At 50.1% G+C, this 16,873-nt stretch overlaps 1 protein-coding gene across 1 annotated transcript; it reads right to left on the reverse strand.

Moving 5' to 3' along the window:
- Nucleotides 1–1,409: 1,409 nt before the first annotated feature.
- Nucleotides 1,410–7,420, reverse strand: CALHM3 (calcium homeostasis modulator 3). The gene is made up of 3 exons (XM_047072695.1): nt 6,962–7,420; nt 5,156–5,411; nt 1,410–2,362 (listed from the first exon to the last, which is right to left on the reverse strand). Exons 1-3 carry the CDS (start codon nt 7,246–7,248, stop codon nt 1,862–1,864), a joined length of 1,044 nt encoding a protein of 347 aa, XP_046928651.1. The 5' UTR covers nt 7,249–7,420; the 3' UTR covers nt 1,410–1,861.
- Between the last annotated feature and the right edge of the window lie 9,453 nt (nt 7,421–16,873).

The following is a 16,873-nucleotide window of genomic DNA, read 5'->3' on the forward strand; positions in this document are numbered from 1 at the left end:
TCCCCCTATTAGACAGTGAGCTCCTTGAGGGCAGGGCATATCATCTGTGTATTTTCTCTTCCCTATTCCCTGACACAATGCTATCTAGGCAGTAGGTGTTCTGTAAGTGCATAGTGTAAGAAGGCAGGGGTATTGATTACAGTCGGTGGCTTTTCACTGTGCCAAATGTTGCTTCCTTGCAGCCCAAAGTGGGGTCCCTGAGCCTGCTTACCTGAGCTGAGAGCTCACTGTACTGACTGGGCCATCTCTAAGATCTCCCACTTTCCTCCCCACCCAATCCCTGCTAACACTTTTGCTGAATCATGCTCCATTTCAAACATTTGCATGGCCTGACCACAGCATGGTAGATGGGGGAAGGCTGAGCTGCAGGGATTGTCTGGTCATACGAGTCTCTTGGCAAGAGCCCAGGAAAACAGAGATCGCCTGATACGGAGGGGGCTGGGCTCCAGGGCACATCCAGGGGCCCCTGCATGACCCCCCAGGCCCTGAGACTAGAAAAGCATGGGGTGAACCCAGGTTTGCATGCCTGTGGTCACCATCTGTGCTGACGGAGGCATTAGCAGGATGTGTATGTATGTGTGAATGAGTGAGTGTGAGTGCGTGCGTGTGCTTGTGTGTGAGTGTGTGTGTGTGTGTGTGTGTGTGTGTGCAATGAATGAGTCATCAGGGAGGGGCAGAAGCCCAGAGGAGCTCACAGGCTAGATCTTCCCCAATCTTTCCTGTTTGGGCCGCCAGAGACTGAGTGGCACTTCTTCTAGCAAGATTTAACCCTGGTGTTTCAAGGGTTTTCCTTCCCAGCCAGACTCCATCCTCAAACTTAGGGCAGAAGTTCTTAAACATTGCAACTTAATCGAATCACCTGGGGTGCATGTTCAGCGTGGGGGTGTCCAGGTCCACCCCCGCCCTGATTTTCAGATCTGGTCCGTATACCACACATCTGGAGCTTGCTAGTGCTTACTCAGACAAACTTGGTGGAAGCTGCAGGAAACCCAGCCAGAGCGCTGAAAACAAACACACAAACTATTTAGAGGGTCGAGGAATACAGCAGCTTAGACTCTATGTAGCAGCCACACTTCTGGGATAAAATTCCAGCCCCTACATGGATGGCCCCAGGCAACTCAACCTCTTTAGGCCTCAGTTTGCTCCTCTAAAATGGGGCTAATAATCTTCCTACTTCATTAGGTTATCATGAGTATTAAATGAGCTGTATATGTAAGAACAATGCCTGCCATGTAGTACCATTTAAGCATGTTAGATGTTATTATATTATTATTATTATCTTTTAATGTTTATTCATTTTTGAGAGAGAGAGAACAAGCAGGGGAGGGGCAGAGAGAGAGGGAGACACAGAATCTGAAGCGGGGTCTGATGCAGGGCTTGAACTCACTAACCGTGAGATCATGACCTGAGCTAAAGTCGGACGCTTAACTGACTGAGCCACCCAGGCGCCCCAATGTTATTATTATTTTTAAATTTAGAATCTGGACATCTAGGACCCAGAATTCATGGCGGATCTATTTAGACTCTTGCTACTTAGCTCTATTAGGCTCTTGCTAGTTCACACGTGTCAGTGTGGCCTGGGAGCAAAACAGAAATGCAATCTCAGACCCAGCTCTGGATGCACTGAATCAGAATCTGCATTTGACAAGAGCCCAGGTGAACAGTGAGCTCACTGAAGTTTGTGAAGCCCTGCTTTGGAGCACACGGGAGGCCACATCCTGAAACTAGGCCAGAGATTGGGCTGTTTGGGGGAAGGAGGCCAGCAAGGGTTAGGTTGCCCTGCCTTGGGGTCAGCACCGCCTGGAAATCCCCCAGACCGTTTTCAGTGCGGGCACTCCACGAGGGGACACTGCTGGGGTCCCTACACGTCGGTGTGCTGGGACAGCCTGGTGCCTGGGGCCACCGTGAGGGCGCGGTGGTTGAGCCCTCCCCTCCCCCACCAGATCCCAGGGGATGCCAGGAGGTCGAGTGGCGGTTTGCTGGAGTACCAGGTGCTCAGGAGGCGGTCCACCTGCTCCCGGCTGCAAACGGCACGCAGGTGGGCCTTTCCGCTTCCGCCGCCGTCCAGACCATCGCGGGGCCCGGGCGTCTCGGGGGGCTCGGGGTCCCTGTCCGCGGTGTCCCGGCGCAGCCCCCGTGCCCGCATCTCGCTCTGCATGTTGGCAAAGAAGTGCAGCACGCAGCGGTGCGCGAAGTCCCGCGCATGCTCACAGCACGTCTCGTCGAAGAGCTTCTGTTCCAGATCCACGTAGTTGCTCCAGTATCTGCGCTGCAGGAAGACCGTCTGGTCGAAGCAGGGCCTCAGGCAGCGGCCCAGGAAAGCCAGGATGATCAGTAGCAGGGTGATACTCCAGCCGATGGCCTGGAGGGGAGGGGCGAGGGGAGGGGCACCAGGTTGGGCGAAGAGAGGCCAGGTGCTATACAGTGTGGCAAGGGTGTTCCAAAGTCTCTCCCTTTACTTACCCCCCATCTCTCCCCAAATCTGTCCGTGTTCCCATTTAGTCATCCGTCCTTCCAACCACCTCCACCCGTCCTCGCTTCCATTCGATCTCATTCTTGCATCCATCCGTCTGTCCAACTATTTCTCTACCCATCCATCCAGTCATCGATCTCTTACTTGGCTATGTACCTGTCAGCTTCCCATCCAGCCATCCTTGCGACTGTCCTTCCATCTGTGAGTCATACGTCCTCCTGCCCATCCATTCATGTTCCCGTACGCTCATCCTTTCTTCCGTTTGTCTATCCACCCTCCCACCGTTCATCCTCCAAACGTTCCTCTGGAAGGAAACCAGAATATGTCACCCCAACATATGCCTCTTTGACACAAAAAGTATCTTGAACGAAGACAATTAAGAAGCAGCAACATAGGAACAGCTCTCTCGACCCTTCTCTTTTCTGCCTAAAGGCAGGAAATACATTCTCCTTTTACTGGGAGACAACTCTTATCAGCCCGGAGACAGCACCAGAGGAATCTGCCAACAAACCTTACTCCACTAGTTTCCTCTCATGTGTTTACTTTCCCACAGTTTCTGCCCTTGGAGACTAACATGGCTCTCCTTTGTCCTGCCATTGCTCTACAAAGGTATTACTCTTTGTTGAAGATGCTAGATAAGTTGAAGTTCTAAGCCACCACTTGGAGTTACTCTTTCTTTGTTTTAGGTTTCTTCCACGTGATGTGCATTGCATAGATTAATAAATTGTGTTTTCCTTCTGTTAATTTGTCTTTTGATAGTGTCAGTTGAAAACCTAAGATGGGTGGAGGCAAAATTTTGCCTCCCTTACATTCCCATCAATCCATCCATCCACCCACCACCCATCCATCTACCCACCATTCATCCATTCATCCATCCATCCATCCACCCACCTACCCATCCATCCACCATCCATCCACCCACCTACCCATCCATCCATCCATCCATCCATCATCTTTTTGTTTTTTGATCCAGTCCTTCATCAGTCCTCACACATGCTTATTCATCGCATCTATGCAGCCACCCATCCTATATTTTGGGAGAGGCACTGGGGACCCAGTCTTTGCTCTCATAGAATGCACACTTGAGGAGGAAACAATGAAATTGGTGATAGATTGGCTGAATGCCATGTTCTGGGATGTATAGGGGGTCATGGGAATACAGAGGAGGGAAACCCAACCTGAACTTGAGGGCTTAGGGAATAGTGAGATTGAGCCTGAGATGTGAAGGATGAGTAAATTTATATAGGATATGAACAGGGAGCAGTGTTCTAGGACAAGTGTGAGGAAAATTTGAAGAGTTCCTTGAGTCTGGATCCCACACTGGCCTGGCACCTCTCCCTCCTCTCTGCCCGCCGAAAGCTTTAGTCTCTCCAAGGCCTCACTTAAGATACACAGAGAAACTGTGTGCTCCTGGGGCAGGCAGAGAAATCACTCCTCTAAGCCACAAAGACATATTTGAATCCTTATCATTTGTGGATGTGGTTTACACAGCTCTCTTATTTGGCCTCTCTCAGGATCCTCCCATCCACCTACCAGTGTAAAATAGTCGTGTGAGTGTTTTACACACAAGGAACATTTAATGTGCCTGATAGCCTACATCTGAGTCAGGACTCGAACCCTGGTCTGATGGCAAGTTCTACACTCTTTCCTGTGAACTAGCAAGAACCCAGAGAATTTAAGCCTGCAGGGCCCATCCACGTGGAGGGGACTGAATCAACTATAGGAGAGACGGAGACCCAGAGGGGGAGTAATGTGGCCAAGGTAGAGTGTGACCCTGGATCAAATGTGTCCTGAGTGCTGGTCCCCTCTCCATCATGCATTGACCTGCATTTGCCATGAGTCCGCCTTGGTTCTCACAAAGGGCTTGTTTGTGTTTTTATTCCCTGTAGCCCCAGTGATGCGTTGTATGTCGTGGGTTCATGTAAATGCTTTTGGGGGGAACACAGCCCAACTGGGGCTCTGGGAGAGGTGATGGTGGAATCTGGAGTCTGGGCTAGGGGTGGGACTGGGGTCTGCCTCCAGGGTGAAGGAGTGGGTGCCCGTGTGGGGAACCAGGCATCTGGGGGAGGGCCTGCATTGCAGGGAGGTGGTTCAGAGGTGTGACGACACTTCAGATCCCTGCCCTGCCTCTTAGGAGCCGTGCGGCTTGGACCTGTGAACTAAACTCCCAGAAGCTTAGTTTCCTCATCTGTGAAACGGGTTGATAAGGATTGCACCCGCCTCATAGGGTTGTTCTGAGAATTAAGGGAACTAATGCACATGACATACTTAACACGGTGCCTGACACATAAGTGCTCAATAAATGGTGATTAGTATTATTTCTGAGGGGTGGGAAGAACGTGTGTATGGGGTGGGGGTGGGGCAGGGCGGAGCAGTGTATCTCCAGTGCTTTCCTGTCATCTAGACTCCTGGGGATGGAACTAGCTGGCTCCTGGAGGGTACGGGAACCTGGTGTCTGCCCTGGGGTGAGTTGGCATTGAAGGCAAAGTGCCCACTTCTTAAGGCCCAACAGTGTCCTGTATGTGGATCATGCTCCTAATCCTTCTGGGGACCACCTGCTCCTTAGTTGTGTTTCTAGCAGTGGGGAGGGGCCACAGGAAACCATTTGTACCTCCTCACCCCACAGCCCTCCGAACCAACGTGGGATATTTTCTGGGGCTGGGAGAGAACCACCCGAATTACCTGTGACAGGCATCGTAGGTAGCGAGACACTGCCTTTCTCGCGGGGCTGTCCCTGACCAGCTCATCCTCCTTGCAGGGCACCTTGGCCAGGAAAAGCTGCACCTGGCTGGGGGTCATGTTGGCAAAGTCCAGAAACTTCTCGGGGTCCACGGAGCTGCTGAAGGCACACACGAAGCACTTCCCATCGAGGAGGGCCAGAAGGATCCAGACAAGGGGGGCAGCCAGCGCTCGCTGCAGCACAGAGGAGCACATATACCTAGGGACAGAGGAGCACATATACCTAGGGACAGAGGAAGGGAGGGGTCGCAGAGGCAGCTGGAACTCAGCTGCAGCAGGAAGGCTACAGGAGAGATGCCAGGATGGACTTCCCAGGAGGGCTGGGAAATGCCTGCTGAGGTTACATCAAAGAAATGGCTGCAGCTCCCCCTGCAGAGGTCCCAGCAGAAGAGGGCGGGGAGGGAGGAGGGCTGGGGCCCCGGGAGGTCAGGAAAGTCCCGACCAGCAGTCCTGGGACTGAAACACTGGGAAGCTCTTGTGCCTCCTACTCTAGGCCTTGTAGCAGGCTCTGTTGGTGCCCTGCCCTCGCCGGAGGCACTAACATCTTTAGTGAGTAGTTCCTTTCCTCTGGTGTCTGATCTCGACTACCTGCCAGGCTCTGCCCAAGGGCTTCGGAAGAGTCTCTGCTCCCAGAGCGGAAAGCTGAAAGCCAGGAGAGTTAACAACCCCAACCAACCTTCAAGCCACAGGGACAGGCCTGGTGGGTAAGACCCTAGACTCTCAGCGGGACAATCCGCGTTCTCAGAAGGTCCCCAGAAGGAATGACCCCAGTTGCCCACTCAGTGTCACACTCTCCCCAGAGCTGCTTTTGTGGGGGAGCCTAAAGTAGGACAGCCCTACCCAATAACACTTCCAGAGGCAGTGCCTCGCACACCTCCCTCCAGGTCCAGAAGCCCACCCTCTCTCTGTCCCCAAAGGATCTCTTCTGCCCTTCTGCCCTTCGGGAGGTTGCGCGTGGGTCACGGGACAAGAGCCCAGTGGAGCTGTATTCGCTGGGTCCTGGAGGAAAAGGCAAAGGGCACAGCTATGCGTATGACCCTCCCCGCGTGGCAGAATCACCGGGAGCACGGATCCCCGGGCACCCCGAAGCAGAGGCCCCTGTGCACAGCAGGCAGGTGCTGTCTCTGACTTGGACTGTATACAAAGCATGAAATGACATATGCTGGGCTGTGTATATGTGGGCATGGCCTACCCAGCAGGGAATTATAAATACATCGTAGATAAGGGTGGCTCTGGCGTTTTCTGGGGGCGGTGTGGTCAGAAGGTGGATCTGAGGACTTGTTACGGACTTCCATCGACGGGTTTCGATATACGGCACCAAGCAGGTGTGAGGCTTTGAGGCCACCGCGGTACAATAGGTGAGGTCCTTGCCCCCGGAGGACTTACAGGAGACGGAATGCAGCCTTGCAGCCGGTCACGCCTCCTACCACATGTGAGCACTGGCTGTGCGTGTCACGAGATGGCCCTTCACGTATGTGCGGAGTTGTAACTCATGGCCAGAGAACAGACGTGACCCGGGCAATTCTTAGGAATCCTGCACTGGCCGTAGAAGGGCGACAAATGACAGGAACGGAAACATCCGTTTCCACACCGGAAACTGGCTAGTGAGTCTCTGTGGGTTGATGTTTCCCTGCTTGGGGGTGGGTGGGGGAGCCAGGAGGATCATCGGGCTTGGGGAGTCACCGGCAGCGTCTGAGGGGGGAGACCCCTGACCGTGCCCAGGGGTAGCTGGGTGGTGTGGGACCGTACCTGATGATGCCAGGGTCCTTCCTCCGGTGCCCCACGGGCCGGCGCCACTCCTCAACCATCACCACGGACTGCCGGTTGGCAAGGAGGCCACAGAGGAAAAGGGCAAGTGGGGGTGTCAGCAGCAGGCCCAGGCCATAGAGGGCATTGTAGCGTGCCAGGCAGGGGCAATTGAAGTCGAAGGAGGAGTACAGCTTGACGGTGACCGCGGCCAGCAGCAGGCAGATGCCATTCATCACTGACTCCGAGCTGGACTGGAAGTGCTGGAAAAGCACACGGAACTTTTCCATGGCTCTGGCCCGGGGGCGGTGGGCAGCCGCGGGTCGGGGGGGTAGCAGCGAGGCTTCGGCCACCTTCCTGGCCAAACCCAGGCCACTCTAGGGGCAAGCCTGGGGTGCAGAGGAGGGTCTTCTCTTCCAAAGGCCTGAGGGGACAAGGAGGGGGTGACGTTCAGCCCCCAGCCCAGCCCCTGGTGTCCCTCCAAAGACTCCAAAGATGTGAGGCAGTCGCAGGCTCTCTCCGCAAAGCGCCCCGCCCCCCCGCCCCAGCTCCAGTCCCGGCTGTGCCCAGTGCCACTCCCCTCCTCTCTGGAGGGAAGTCACTGCCAGCCCAAAGCACCCTTAGGCAAATGTTCCCCGCCTGTCACTCCACCCTCCCCAGCCCATTCCTTCCTCTCTTCAGGGTTTGGATACTAAGCCTGACAGCTGGTGGGGCTTTGTGTGGGGGACAGGCAAATTCTGGGCGTGGTAAGGCAACAGTGCCGATGAGGCCAATTATATTTTCCGGACTTTGTCAAAAACACGATTGGGCTCCGCTGAGTCCAGGTAGATTTCATGTTGGCTTTCACGCTGGGAGGAGCCAGGGGGCGCCTCACCCTGCCTGAAGACTGCCTGGAAGAGAAGACCCTTGAGAAGAGCCCAAACCGTGTTTTAACGTTTGCTGGGTTAGGGCTTGTGGAAGGGGAAGGCCTTCCTGGCAGAGGGTCCCGTATGGGCAAAGGCATGGAGGTGAGAAGCAGCCTGGTGTGGGCCAGTAGTGTGGGGTTGCTGGACTGTAGCATCAGACAGGAGGTGTCGTGAGAGGGGACTGGAGGAGTCAGTGGATGCCTGCCACCTTCTTTTCCATTTTATTCCACTGTCCCCAGGTCTGGCACCCGACCGGCCCAGATATCTCTAAAGCACAGCTCTCCTACATCACTCACCTGCTCAAGTGTGACCAAGGGCTCCCTCAGCTTCCTTAGCTTGGCATTCAAGGCCCTCCTAATTGTACCCAGATGTGCCTTCCTACCTCCACACCCTCCCCACCTGAGACCCTTGCCCCTTCCTCCCACCTGCTCTTCAAGAGGCAGCTCAAACGCAGCCCGGTCACCAAGCCCCACCCCTGGTGACCTCAGCCCTGTGGGAGCCTCTACCTGCCCTCTGGCCCCTGAACGGCTGCCTCGGCCTGTTATTGATCTTCCTCAGGGGTGGGGTGTGGATCTCCCAATCAGCAGGGATCTGGACTACAGCTGGTTCTCTGCAGCGTCTAGCACGGTGCTGCGTGCATAGCCAGTGACAGCAAGTGTTTGTTCTCTGGGATAGTGGTGCCCAGGAGCCCTCATTTCATCTCAGGCTCTGTCCTCTTTGCCGGCCACTTGGCCTGCACCTGCCTCCCTGTTTGCTCCTAGGAAGCCAATGAGCAGAATGTGGGTCCTGCCCTAATCTCTGTCTCTCTCCCTTTCTCTCTCTGTCTCTCATTCTGTCTCTGTCTCTCTCTGATTCTACCATAGTGTGTGTGTGTGTGACTCTTCGTGTCCCTCTGTGTCTTTCTGGGGGTCTTTCTGTCTCTGTCTCTCACTGTTGCTGCCTCTTCTTTCTATCTTTCCCTTCTCCTTGCCTGCTGTCCACCCTATAGCTGTCCTACTGACCCCCACTTCTGACATTGGCAGCCCAGCTTGGGGAGAGGAGCAAGGCTGTCAGAGGAGCCCATGGGTCTGTTCCTGGGGTCCCAGATCAGTGGTCCTTGGGCCTGGAGCCTGGGCCAGGGTGGGTGAGGTGGCCAGACCCCAGCTACTTAGGCTTCTCCTCAATCTTCGTCTCTCTGGCTTCCTCACTCAGCCCAGGGTGACTTCTGAGATAAAGAAAAACCTTAGGGACTGGTTGGTCCTGATCCCACTGTGCCCTGCTCTGTCCAGCCTGGACCAGTGGTTCCCCCTGGGCTCCAAGTGATGGCCTTAGTTAAGTTCATACATCAGCTTTGTTGTCCTTTCCTCAGACCCAGGGTCCTCATGGTCATGAATGCAACTTTACGCCAACCCCGTAGGGCATGTGAGGTTAGTGTCCTTCTGTATCCTTCCTCAGAGACCCAGCCTAACCCTCCCATCTCCATGGCGCTCACCCCAAGTACTGCAGCCGCACTCACCACCCTTGTTTCTTTTCCTTTTTTTTAAGTTTATTTATGTATTTTGAGAGAGAGGGACAGCGCAAGTGGGGAAGGGACAGAGAGAGGGAGGAAGAAAGAGAATCCCCAGCAAGCTCCACACTCAGTGCAGAGCCCGATGCAGGGCTGGAACTCATGCACCATGAGATCGTGACCTGAGCTAAAGTCAGCCATTTAACTGACTGAGCCACCCAGGCACCCCACCACCCTTGTTTCTATAGTCTCTAATAACTTCGAGAAAAAACTCCATTTTTTCCTGATTAATCACAGCGTTCTGAAGCATTTAAAATTACGGAACATGAACGTGTCCCCATCACGGCAACCCCCAGAGAGACTCCTTGTCCCTGCGTCGGCGCGTGTCCTTCCAGACTTGTTGCAGGGCCCACACGGACACGTGCCAGCTGGGCTGCCTGGAATTCCTTGGGACAACCAACGACCACTGTGAATCCACCACAGGGGGCCGCTCCTCCCTTGGGAGTGCCAGTAAGGGCAGCTCAGGCCTCCACCCGCTCGCTCACTCGCTCGCTCGGAGGCACATCTCTGTCTCTTCTCTTAACACTCGTCCAGCGGGTCTGCCGCTGTGTCTTGCCTTCAGTTCCCTGAAGGATAAGGGCCCGACTGTTTGAGGGACCCCCGGACCTGCAAAATAAGTTTTGTGGCGGTCACTTAGCCTGTATTTTAAGCCAGACCGTCCCAAATGTGTTCTGCAAGTTTCATAACCATCTGTGCGGTCTGTATCTCTGATGAGGTAGCAACAGACAGAAAGCTGGGTCTCATTTATTATTTGTATTTTACATAATGAGTGTGTTAGTCTGGGTCCTATGAGACAGGATTACCTGTGGGAGGGAAAATGGGGAGGGAGCTGGAGGAGGTGGGAGGGCCATCACGGGCATGCAAGTGTGACCCTGAGTGCGAAACTTCTTTTTTTATATTAAATATAATTTAATTGGTTTGTCAGATTGGTTTCCACACGACACCCAGTGCTCATCCCAGCAGGTGCCCTCCTCAATGCCCATCACCCGCTTTCCCCTCTCCCCCACCTCCCATCAACCTTCAGTTTGTTCTCAGTATTTAAGAGTCTCTTATGGTTTGGAACCCTCCCTCTCTGTAACTTTTTTCCCCCCTCCCTCCCCCATGGTCTTGTGTTAAGTTTCTCAAGATCCACATATGAATGAAAACATATGGTATCTGCTTTCTCTGCCTGACATTTCACTTAGCGTAATACCCTCCAGTTCCATCCACGTAGCTGCAAATGGCCATATTTCATTCTTTCTCATTGCCACGTATTCCATTGTATATATAAACCACATCTTCTTTAACCATTTGTCAGCTGATGGACATTTAGGCTCTTTCCGTAATTTGGCTATTGTTGAGAGCGCTGCTATAAACATTGGGGTACAAGTGCCCCTATGCATCAGTACTCCTGTATCCCTTGGGTAAATTCCTAGCAGTGCTATTGCTGGGTCATAGGGTAGGTCTATTTTTAATTTTTTGAGGAACCTCCACACTGTTTTCCAGAGCGGCTGCACCAGTTTGCATTCCCCCAACAGTGCAAGAGGGTTCCCGTTTCTCCACATCCTCTCCAGCATCTATAGTCTCCTGATTTGTTCATTTTGGCCACTCTGACTGGCGTGAGGTGGTATCTCAGTGTGGTTTTGATTTGTATTTCCTTGATGAGGAGTGACGTTGAGCATCTTTTCATGTGTCTGTTGGCCATCTGGATGTCTTCTTTAGAGAAGTGTCTATTTGTGTCTTATGCCCACTTCTTCACTGGATTATTTGGGTTTTTTGAATGTGGAATTTGGTGAGTTCTTTATAGATTTTGGATACTAGACCTTCATCTGATATGTCATTTGCAAATATCTTTTCCCATTCCGTTGGTTGCCTGTTAGTTTTGTTGACTGTTTTCTTTGCAGCGCAGAAGCTTTTTATCTTCATGAGGTCCCAATAGTTCATTTTTGCTTTTAATTCCCTTGCCTTTGGAGATATGTCAAGTAAGAAATTGCTGCAGCTGAGGTCAGAGGTTTTTTTCCTGCTTTCTCCTCTAGGGTTTTGATGGCTTCCTGTCTCACATTCAGGTCCTTCATCCATTTTGAGTTTATTTTTCTGAATGGTGTAAGAAAGTGGTCTAGTTTCATTCTTCTGCATGTTGCTGTCCAGTTTTCCCAGCCCCATTTGTTAAAGAGACTGTCTTTTTTCCATTGGATACTCATTCCTGCTTTGTCAAAGATTAGTTGGCCATACATTTGTGAGTCCAATTCTGGGGTCTCCATCCTATTCCATTGGTCTAGCCTGGTTTATTCTCCCGGGCTCCTAATGTAGCTGAGAACCACCCCCGCCACATTCTTCAGGTGGGTGCGGGTCCTGGAGAGGCTGGTTGTCTGTCAGAGGTCACACAGCCTGGTGGGGACAGAGCCAGAAGGGAAGCAGGGATCTCCTTCTGTACCTTCCAACTCTAATCACCTGCTGGGCTGCTCACCCTGAGGGCCCCCAGCCCCCTGTAACCTAGGGGCTCTCCGGAAAAGATCAAACAATCCTTCTGGGAGAACACTGCAAGAAACCGGGACAAGGTCTCCCCCAGGCCAACCTGTTCACAGCTCCAACCTGAGAGGTGAGACAGAGCTCCTGAGTCAGCTCACCACAACTTAAAGAGATATTATCTCCCCGGGTATGAGTGTGACTTTGCGTTTTAAAAATTCTGCATTTTCTAAATATCTACTTTCATAATAATGATTTTAGAAATTTCCCAATAAAAATCATGAACTGTTTTCGTTGGAAATACTCAAAGGGTATTCAGAACAAGGGAAAAGGGTAGGAGAATCCCATTTTGTGGCTGGGAGCCCGGGTCTGCTGAAACAGGAGAGGCAGAAATATAGGGAAGAATTGGAGAGACACTTACTTTACTCCATAGGGGCCCCTCGGTGGCTCAGTTGGTTAAGTGACTGACTCTTGATTTCAGCTCACGTCACGATCTCACAGTTTGTGAGTTCGAGCCCCGCATCAGGCTCCGTGCTGACAGTGCAGAGCCTACTTGGAATTCTCTCTCCTCCTTCTCTCTCTGCCTCTCTCTGCCCCTCCTCAGCCCTTGCTCTCTCTTTCCATCTCTAAATAAATAAATAAACAAAACATTTTGAAAAAAACTGTAGATCTGCATGATAATGCCTTCACTCAGCTTTTCCTCCTTTTTTCTTTTTAAAAATAGTTTTGGTATTTTTACTTTAGAGGGAGAGCACGAGCAGGGGAGAGGGGCAGAGGGAGACAGACAGACAGACAGAATCTCAAGCAGACTCCACATTCAGCACAGAGCCTGACGTGCAGCTTGATCCCACAGCTCTGGGATCATGAGTTGAGCCAAAACCAAGAGTCGGATGCTCAATGTACTGAGCCACCCAGGTGCCCCAACCCAGCCTTTCTTTTATTTTTCTATTTTTTAATTTATTTTAATTTATTTTTTTATTTTTTCTTTTTTTTCCAATATATGAAGTTTATTGTCAAATTGGTTTCCATACAACACCCAGTGCTCATCCCAAAAGGTGCCCTCCTCAATACCCATCACCCACCCTCCCCTCCCTCCCACCCCCCATCAACCCTCAGTTTGTTCTCAGTTTTTAAGAGTCTCTTATGCTTTGGCTCTCTCCCACTCTAACCTCTTTTTTTTTCTTCCTTCCTCTCCCCCATGGGTTCCTGTTAAGTTTCTCAGGATCCACATAAGAGTGAAACCATATGGTATCTGTCTTTCTCTGTATGGCTTATTTCACTTAGCATCACACTCTCCAGTTCCATCCACGTTGCTACAAAGGGCCATATTTCATTCTTTCTCATTGCCACGTAGTACTCCATTGTGTATATAAACCACAATTTTTTTTATCCATTCATCAGTTGATGGACATTTAGGCTCTTTCCATAATTTGGCTATTATTGAGAGTGCTGCTATAAACATTGGAGTACAAGTGCCCCTATGCATCAGTACTCCTGTATCCCTTGGGTAAATTCCTAGCAGTGCTATTGCTGGGTCATAGGGTAGGTCTATTTTTAATTTTTTGAGGAACCTCCACACTGTTTTCCAGAGCGCCAGCCTTTCTTTTAAACCCCTACACCACTCCAAGGGTCTATGACTCTGTTCTTCCGGGTCTTTTAATTTTGGGAAAATTTTTTCAATTCGCATTTTCATTTTAATGATGGCTTAGGTCTTTTTAGCAGTTTTAATTTTTTTTAACGTTTATTTATTTTTGAGACAGAGAGAGACAGTGCATGAACAGGGGAGGGTCAGAGAGAGAGGGAGACACAGAATCTGAAACAGGCTCCAGGCTCCGAGCTGTCAGCACAGAGCCTGACGCGGGGCTCGAACTCACCGACCGCGAGATCATGACCTGAGCTGAAGTCGGAAGTTCAACCGACTGAGCCACCCAGGCGCCCCTAGCAGTTTTAAACATGTGTTACTTTGCAATTGGGAGATCTTTATAGAACAAGTCTTGGTCTCTTTCTTGCCTGCTTTTTCTTGTATTAGGATCTTGCAGATACATCTTGGGGGGGGGTTTCCCAGATTTTTTTGTCCTTTAACAGGAATCCGGATATTATTTGAGAAACATTGACTTTACCACTCTTGTAGTTCCTGTGACTGAGAGGGTTCTTGAAGTCTGGGTGCCCTTATCAGAGACACTGGGCATATCTGGAGGGTGAGTGTGTGCGCACGTGCGTGCGAATGTGTCAGGGTGCACGTGTGCTTGTGGGTGCATGTGTATACACACGTGTGCGTGTCATGCATGGGCAGAATGTGTGGATAAATGTGTGTCTTCAGAAATACAGGCGCCCCTCTGTTTCTTCTTTCTATAGTGAGTACACTCTCCCCTGAGGTTTCTCTTTCTCTTTCTCCTTCATGAGGAAGACACTGGATGCGTGTCCCACTTATCTCTTGGGACAGGGAGACCATTGTTCCCTCATGTCTAGCACAGCAGCGGTGTCCTTTCCACCTCCGGGAGCCCGGCTGCTCCTCCACCCTGGTGACGGAGGCCTCTGCGGGATCCTGCTGACGGGACCTTCTGGTCTGTCTCTGGCGGACCTGGGGGAAAGCCACGTGGCACTTACGTGGGCTCCACTCTGGGGACCACATGGAGCCACGTGGCTCTTCAAGGGTCGGAAGGGCGGGGGGGCATCTGACAAAAGACATTGGAAGAGCTGGCCGACCATTTGAGAAAATCTCAAACCGAATTCCTATCTCATTCTTTGTACCAAAATCAGTTCCACATGGCTCAAAAACGTCAACATAAAAACTAAAATCGTAACAATTCTACAAGAAAGTGTAGGCAAATGTATTCGTTATTAAAGGCCAGGCACACCCTTTGTGAACAGAGCACAGAATTTAGTAGCTACGAAGGAAAAGAGGGTTAATGGAGGCCTCAACTCCTGTGGGCAAAATACCAACAAACACAGTAAAAATATCAAACTGAAAAAAGGCATTTGCCAAACACAAGCCACACAAAGGCCTATGCTCCTTAATTTGCAGAGGGATCATATAAATCGGAAAAAGAGATGAACAATCCTATGGGAAAATGAGCAAACGATGTCAATGGGTTATTCACAGAAAAAGAAAAACAAGTGGCCACAATCCTGCAGAGATTCTCATTCTCACATATAAGTAAACGCAATCTAAACAACCAGGTACCTTTTTAAACTTGCCACGTAGTTGGAAACCAAAAGGTTGATACTATCTGATGTCAGTGAGGACTTCGGAAAACGGCTGCTTTCATACACTGATGATTAGAGTACAAGTTTTTAGGGGTTTTCTATGACAATTTGGCAATATAGTTAAAGCAAAATTTAAATATACATGCCCTTGGACCTGACAATTACACTGGTCTGAATTTGCCCTATGGATAGATTTGCCAAGGTAAAGTAGAAATAGCCAAGATAAACGAACAGGATATTCATTGTAACTTTGTTTTGAATGGCAATAAAACTGGAAACAACCAAAATTGCATCAACAGGGGACTGTTTTAGTAAATTATGTCACAGCCATAAAATGGTATTTATGCAGCTATTAGAAGAATGAAGCAAATCTATGTGTGTTCATATGAAAAGACCTTTAATAGATCGTAGGGTAGGTTAAAAAACCACAGTTTAGTATATTGTCCATAGTATAACCTCTTCTAAGTAAAAATAATATAAATATGTAAAAGTTTTGGTATTGTGTACACTTTTCTTTTTTAAAAAATTTTTTAATGCTTATTTTTTTGAGAGAGAGACAGAGTACAAGTGGGGGAGGGTCAGAGAGAGAGACACACACAGAATGTGAAACAGGCTCTGGGCTCTGAGCTGTTAGCACAGAGCCTGATGCGGGCCTTGAACTCACCAGCTGTGAGATCATGACCTGAGCTGAAGTTGGGCACTTACCCGACTGAGCCACCCAGGTGTGTCTGGTATTGTGTACCCTTTTTGCTGGAAGGATACATGAGATATGGACAGTTATTGGGTGGTCGGGGAAAGGGGATTTTTTTTTCCATTTTATACCTCTCTGTGCTGTTGATTTTCAATGCATACATATGCATTTTATTTTTAAAAGATCAGGGGCTCCTGGGTGGCTCAGTCCGGTAAGCATCCGACTTCAGCTCTGATCATGATCTTGCAGTCTGTGAGTTTGAGCCCGCATCGGGCTCTGTGCCGACAGCCCAGAGCCTGCAGCCTGCTTCGGATTCTGTGTCTCCCTCTCTCTGCCCTGTCCCCGCTCATGCACGGGGTCATATGAGCACTCACGGCATGCACGTGCACTCTCTCTAAATAAACATTAAAAAAAATTTTTTTTAAAGATCAATAAAAGGCTGTTTTGTGCCCTCAGTGGGGGGCTTACCTCTCATATTTATGATCTTAATTTATATAGTGCCTACGTGGAAGCAAATGTCTCCTGTATTGCTAGGTACATATCCACACCTGGAGTTGTAAATAGGTTTTTCTGTGTGTAAATAAAATAAGCCTGCTTTTGATCTAACAAAAAAAGAAAAAAAAAAAGAGGCTATCCAGACGGTGGATTTATGGAATTAAAAAATATGTTTCCATATATAAATTGAGAAATGTTATTTTTAAAAATAGGATTAAAATATATGACTTACACAGAATAAAATATTCTAGTTCAAACATTAGCATTCTTCTACACTTAAATTTTTGGTCTTCATCCCACTGCTTGCAGAATGTAGAACAATTTCCTTGGTTCACAAAACATTTCTTTCTTTCTTTTTTAAATCTACATTTGTTCTTATTTATTTATCTGAAAGAGAGAGAGAGAGAGTGTGTGTGTGCGTGCATGCATAGGCGCACAATCAGGGAGAGAGGAAGAGAGATAGAGAGAGAGAGAGAGAGAGAGAGAGAAACGTAAGCAGGCTCCATGCTCAACATGGAGCCCAACACGAGGCTCAATCCTATGACCCGATCATGACCTGAGCCGAAATCAAGAGTCGGCACTCAACCGACTGAGCCACTCAGGAGCCCCTCATAATACATTTCTAA

This window comes from Lynx rufus, unplaced genomic scaffold (genome assembly GCF_022079265.1).
Source record: "Lynx rufus isolate CCGP_SWC_20201006 ecotype Redwood Valley unplaced genomic scaffold, mLynRuf1.p SCAF_11, whole genome shotgun sequence".
Classification (NCBI taxonomy): domain Eukaryota; kingdom Metazoa; phylum Chordata; class Mammalia; order Carnivora; family Felidae; genus Lynx; species Lynx rufus.

Bases quoted from the DNA above. Each gene is read 5' to 3' on its own strand.
- CALHM3 (XM_047072695.1), bottom strand. From the start codon at position 7,248: ATGGAAAAGTTCCGTGTGCTTTTCCAGCACTTCCAGTCCAGCTCGGAG. The intron at 5,412-6,961 runs GTACGGTCCCAC...CTCTGTCCCTAG, and splicing joins AAGGACCCTGGCATCATCAG to GTATATGTGCTCCTCTGTGC. The intron at 2,363-5,155 runs GTAATTCGGGTG...CCTCCCCTCCAG, and splicing joins ACCTACGATGCCTGTCACAG to GCCATCGGCTGGAGTATCAC.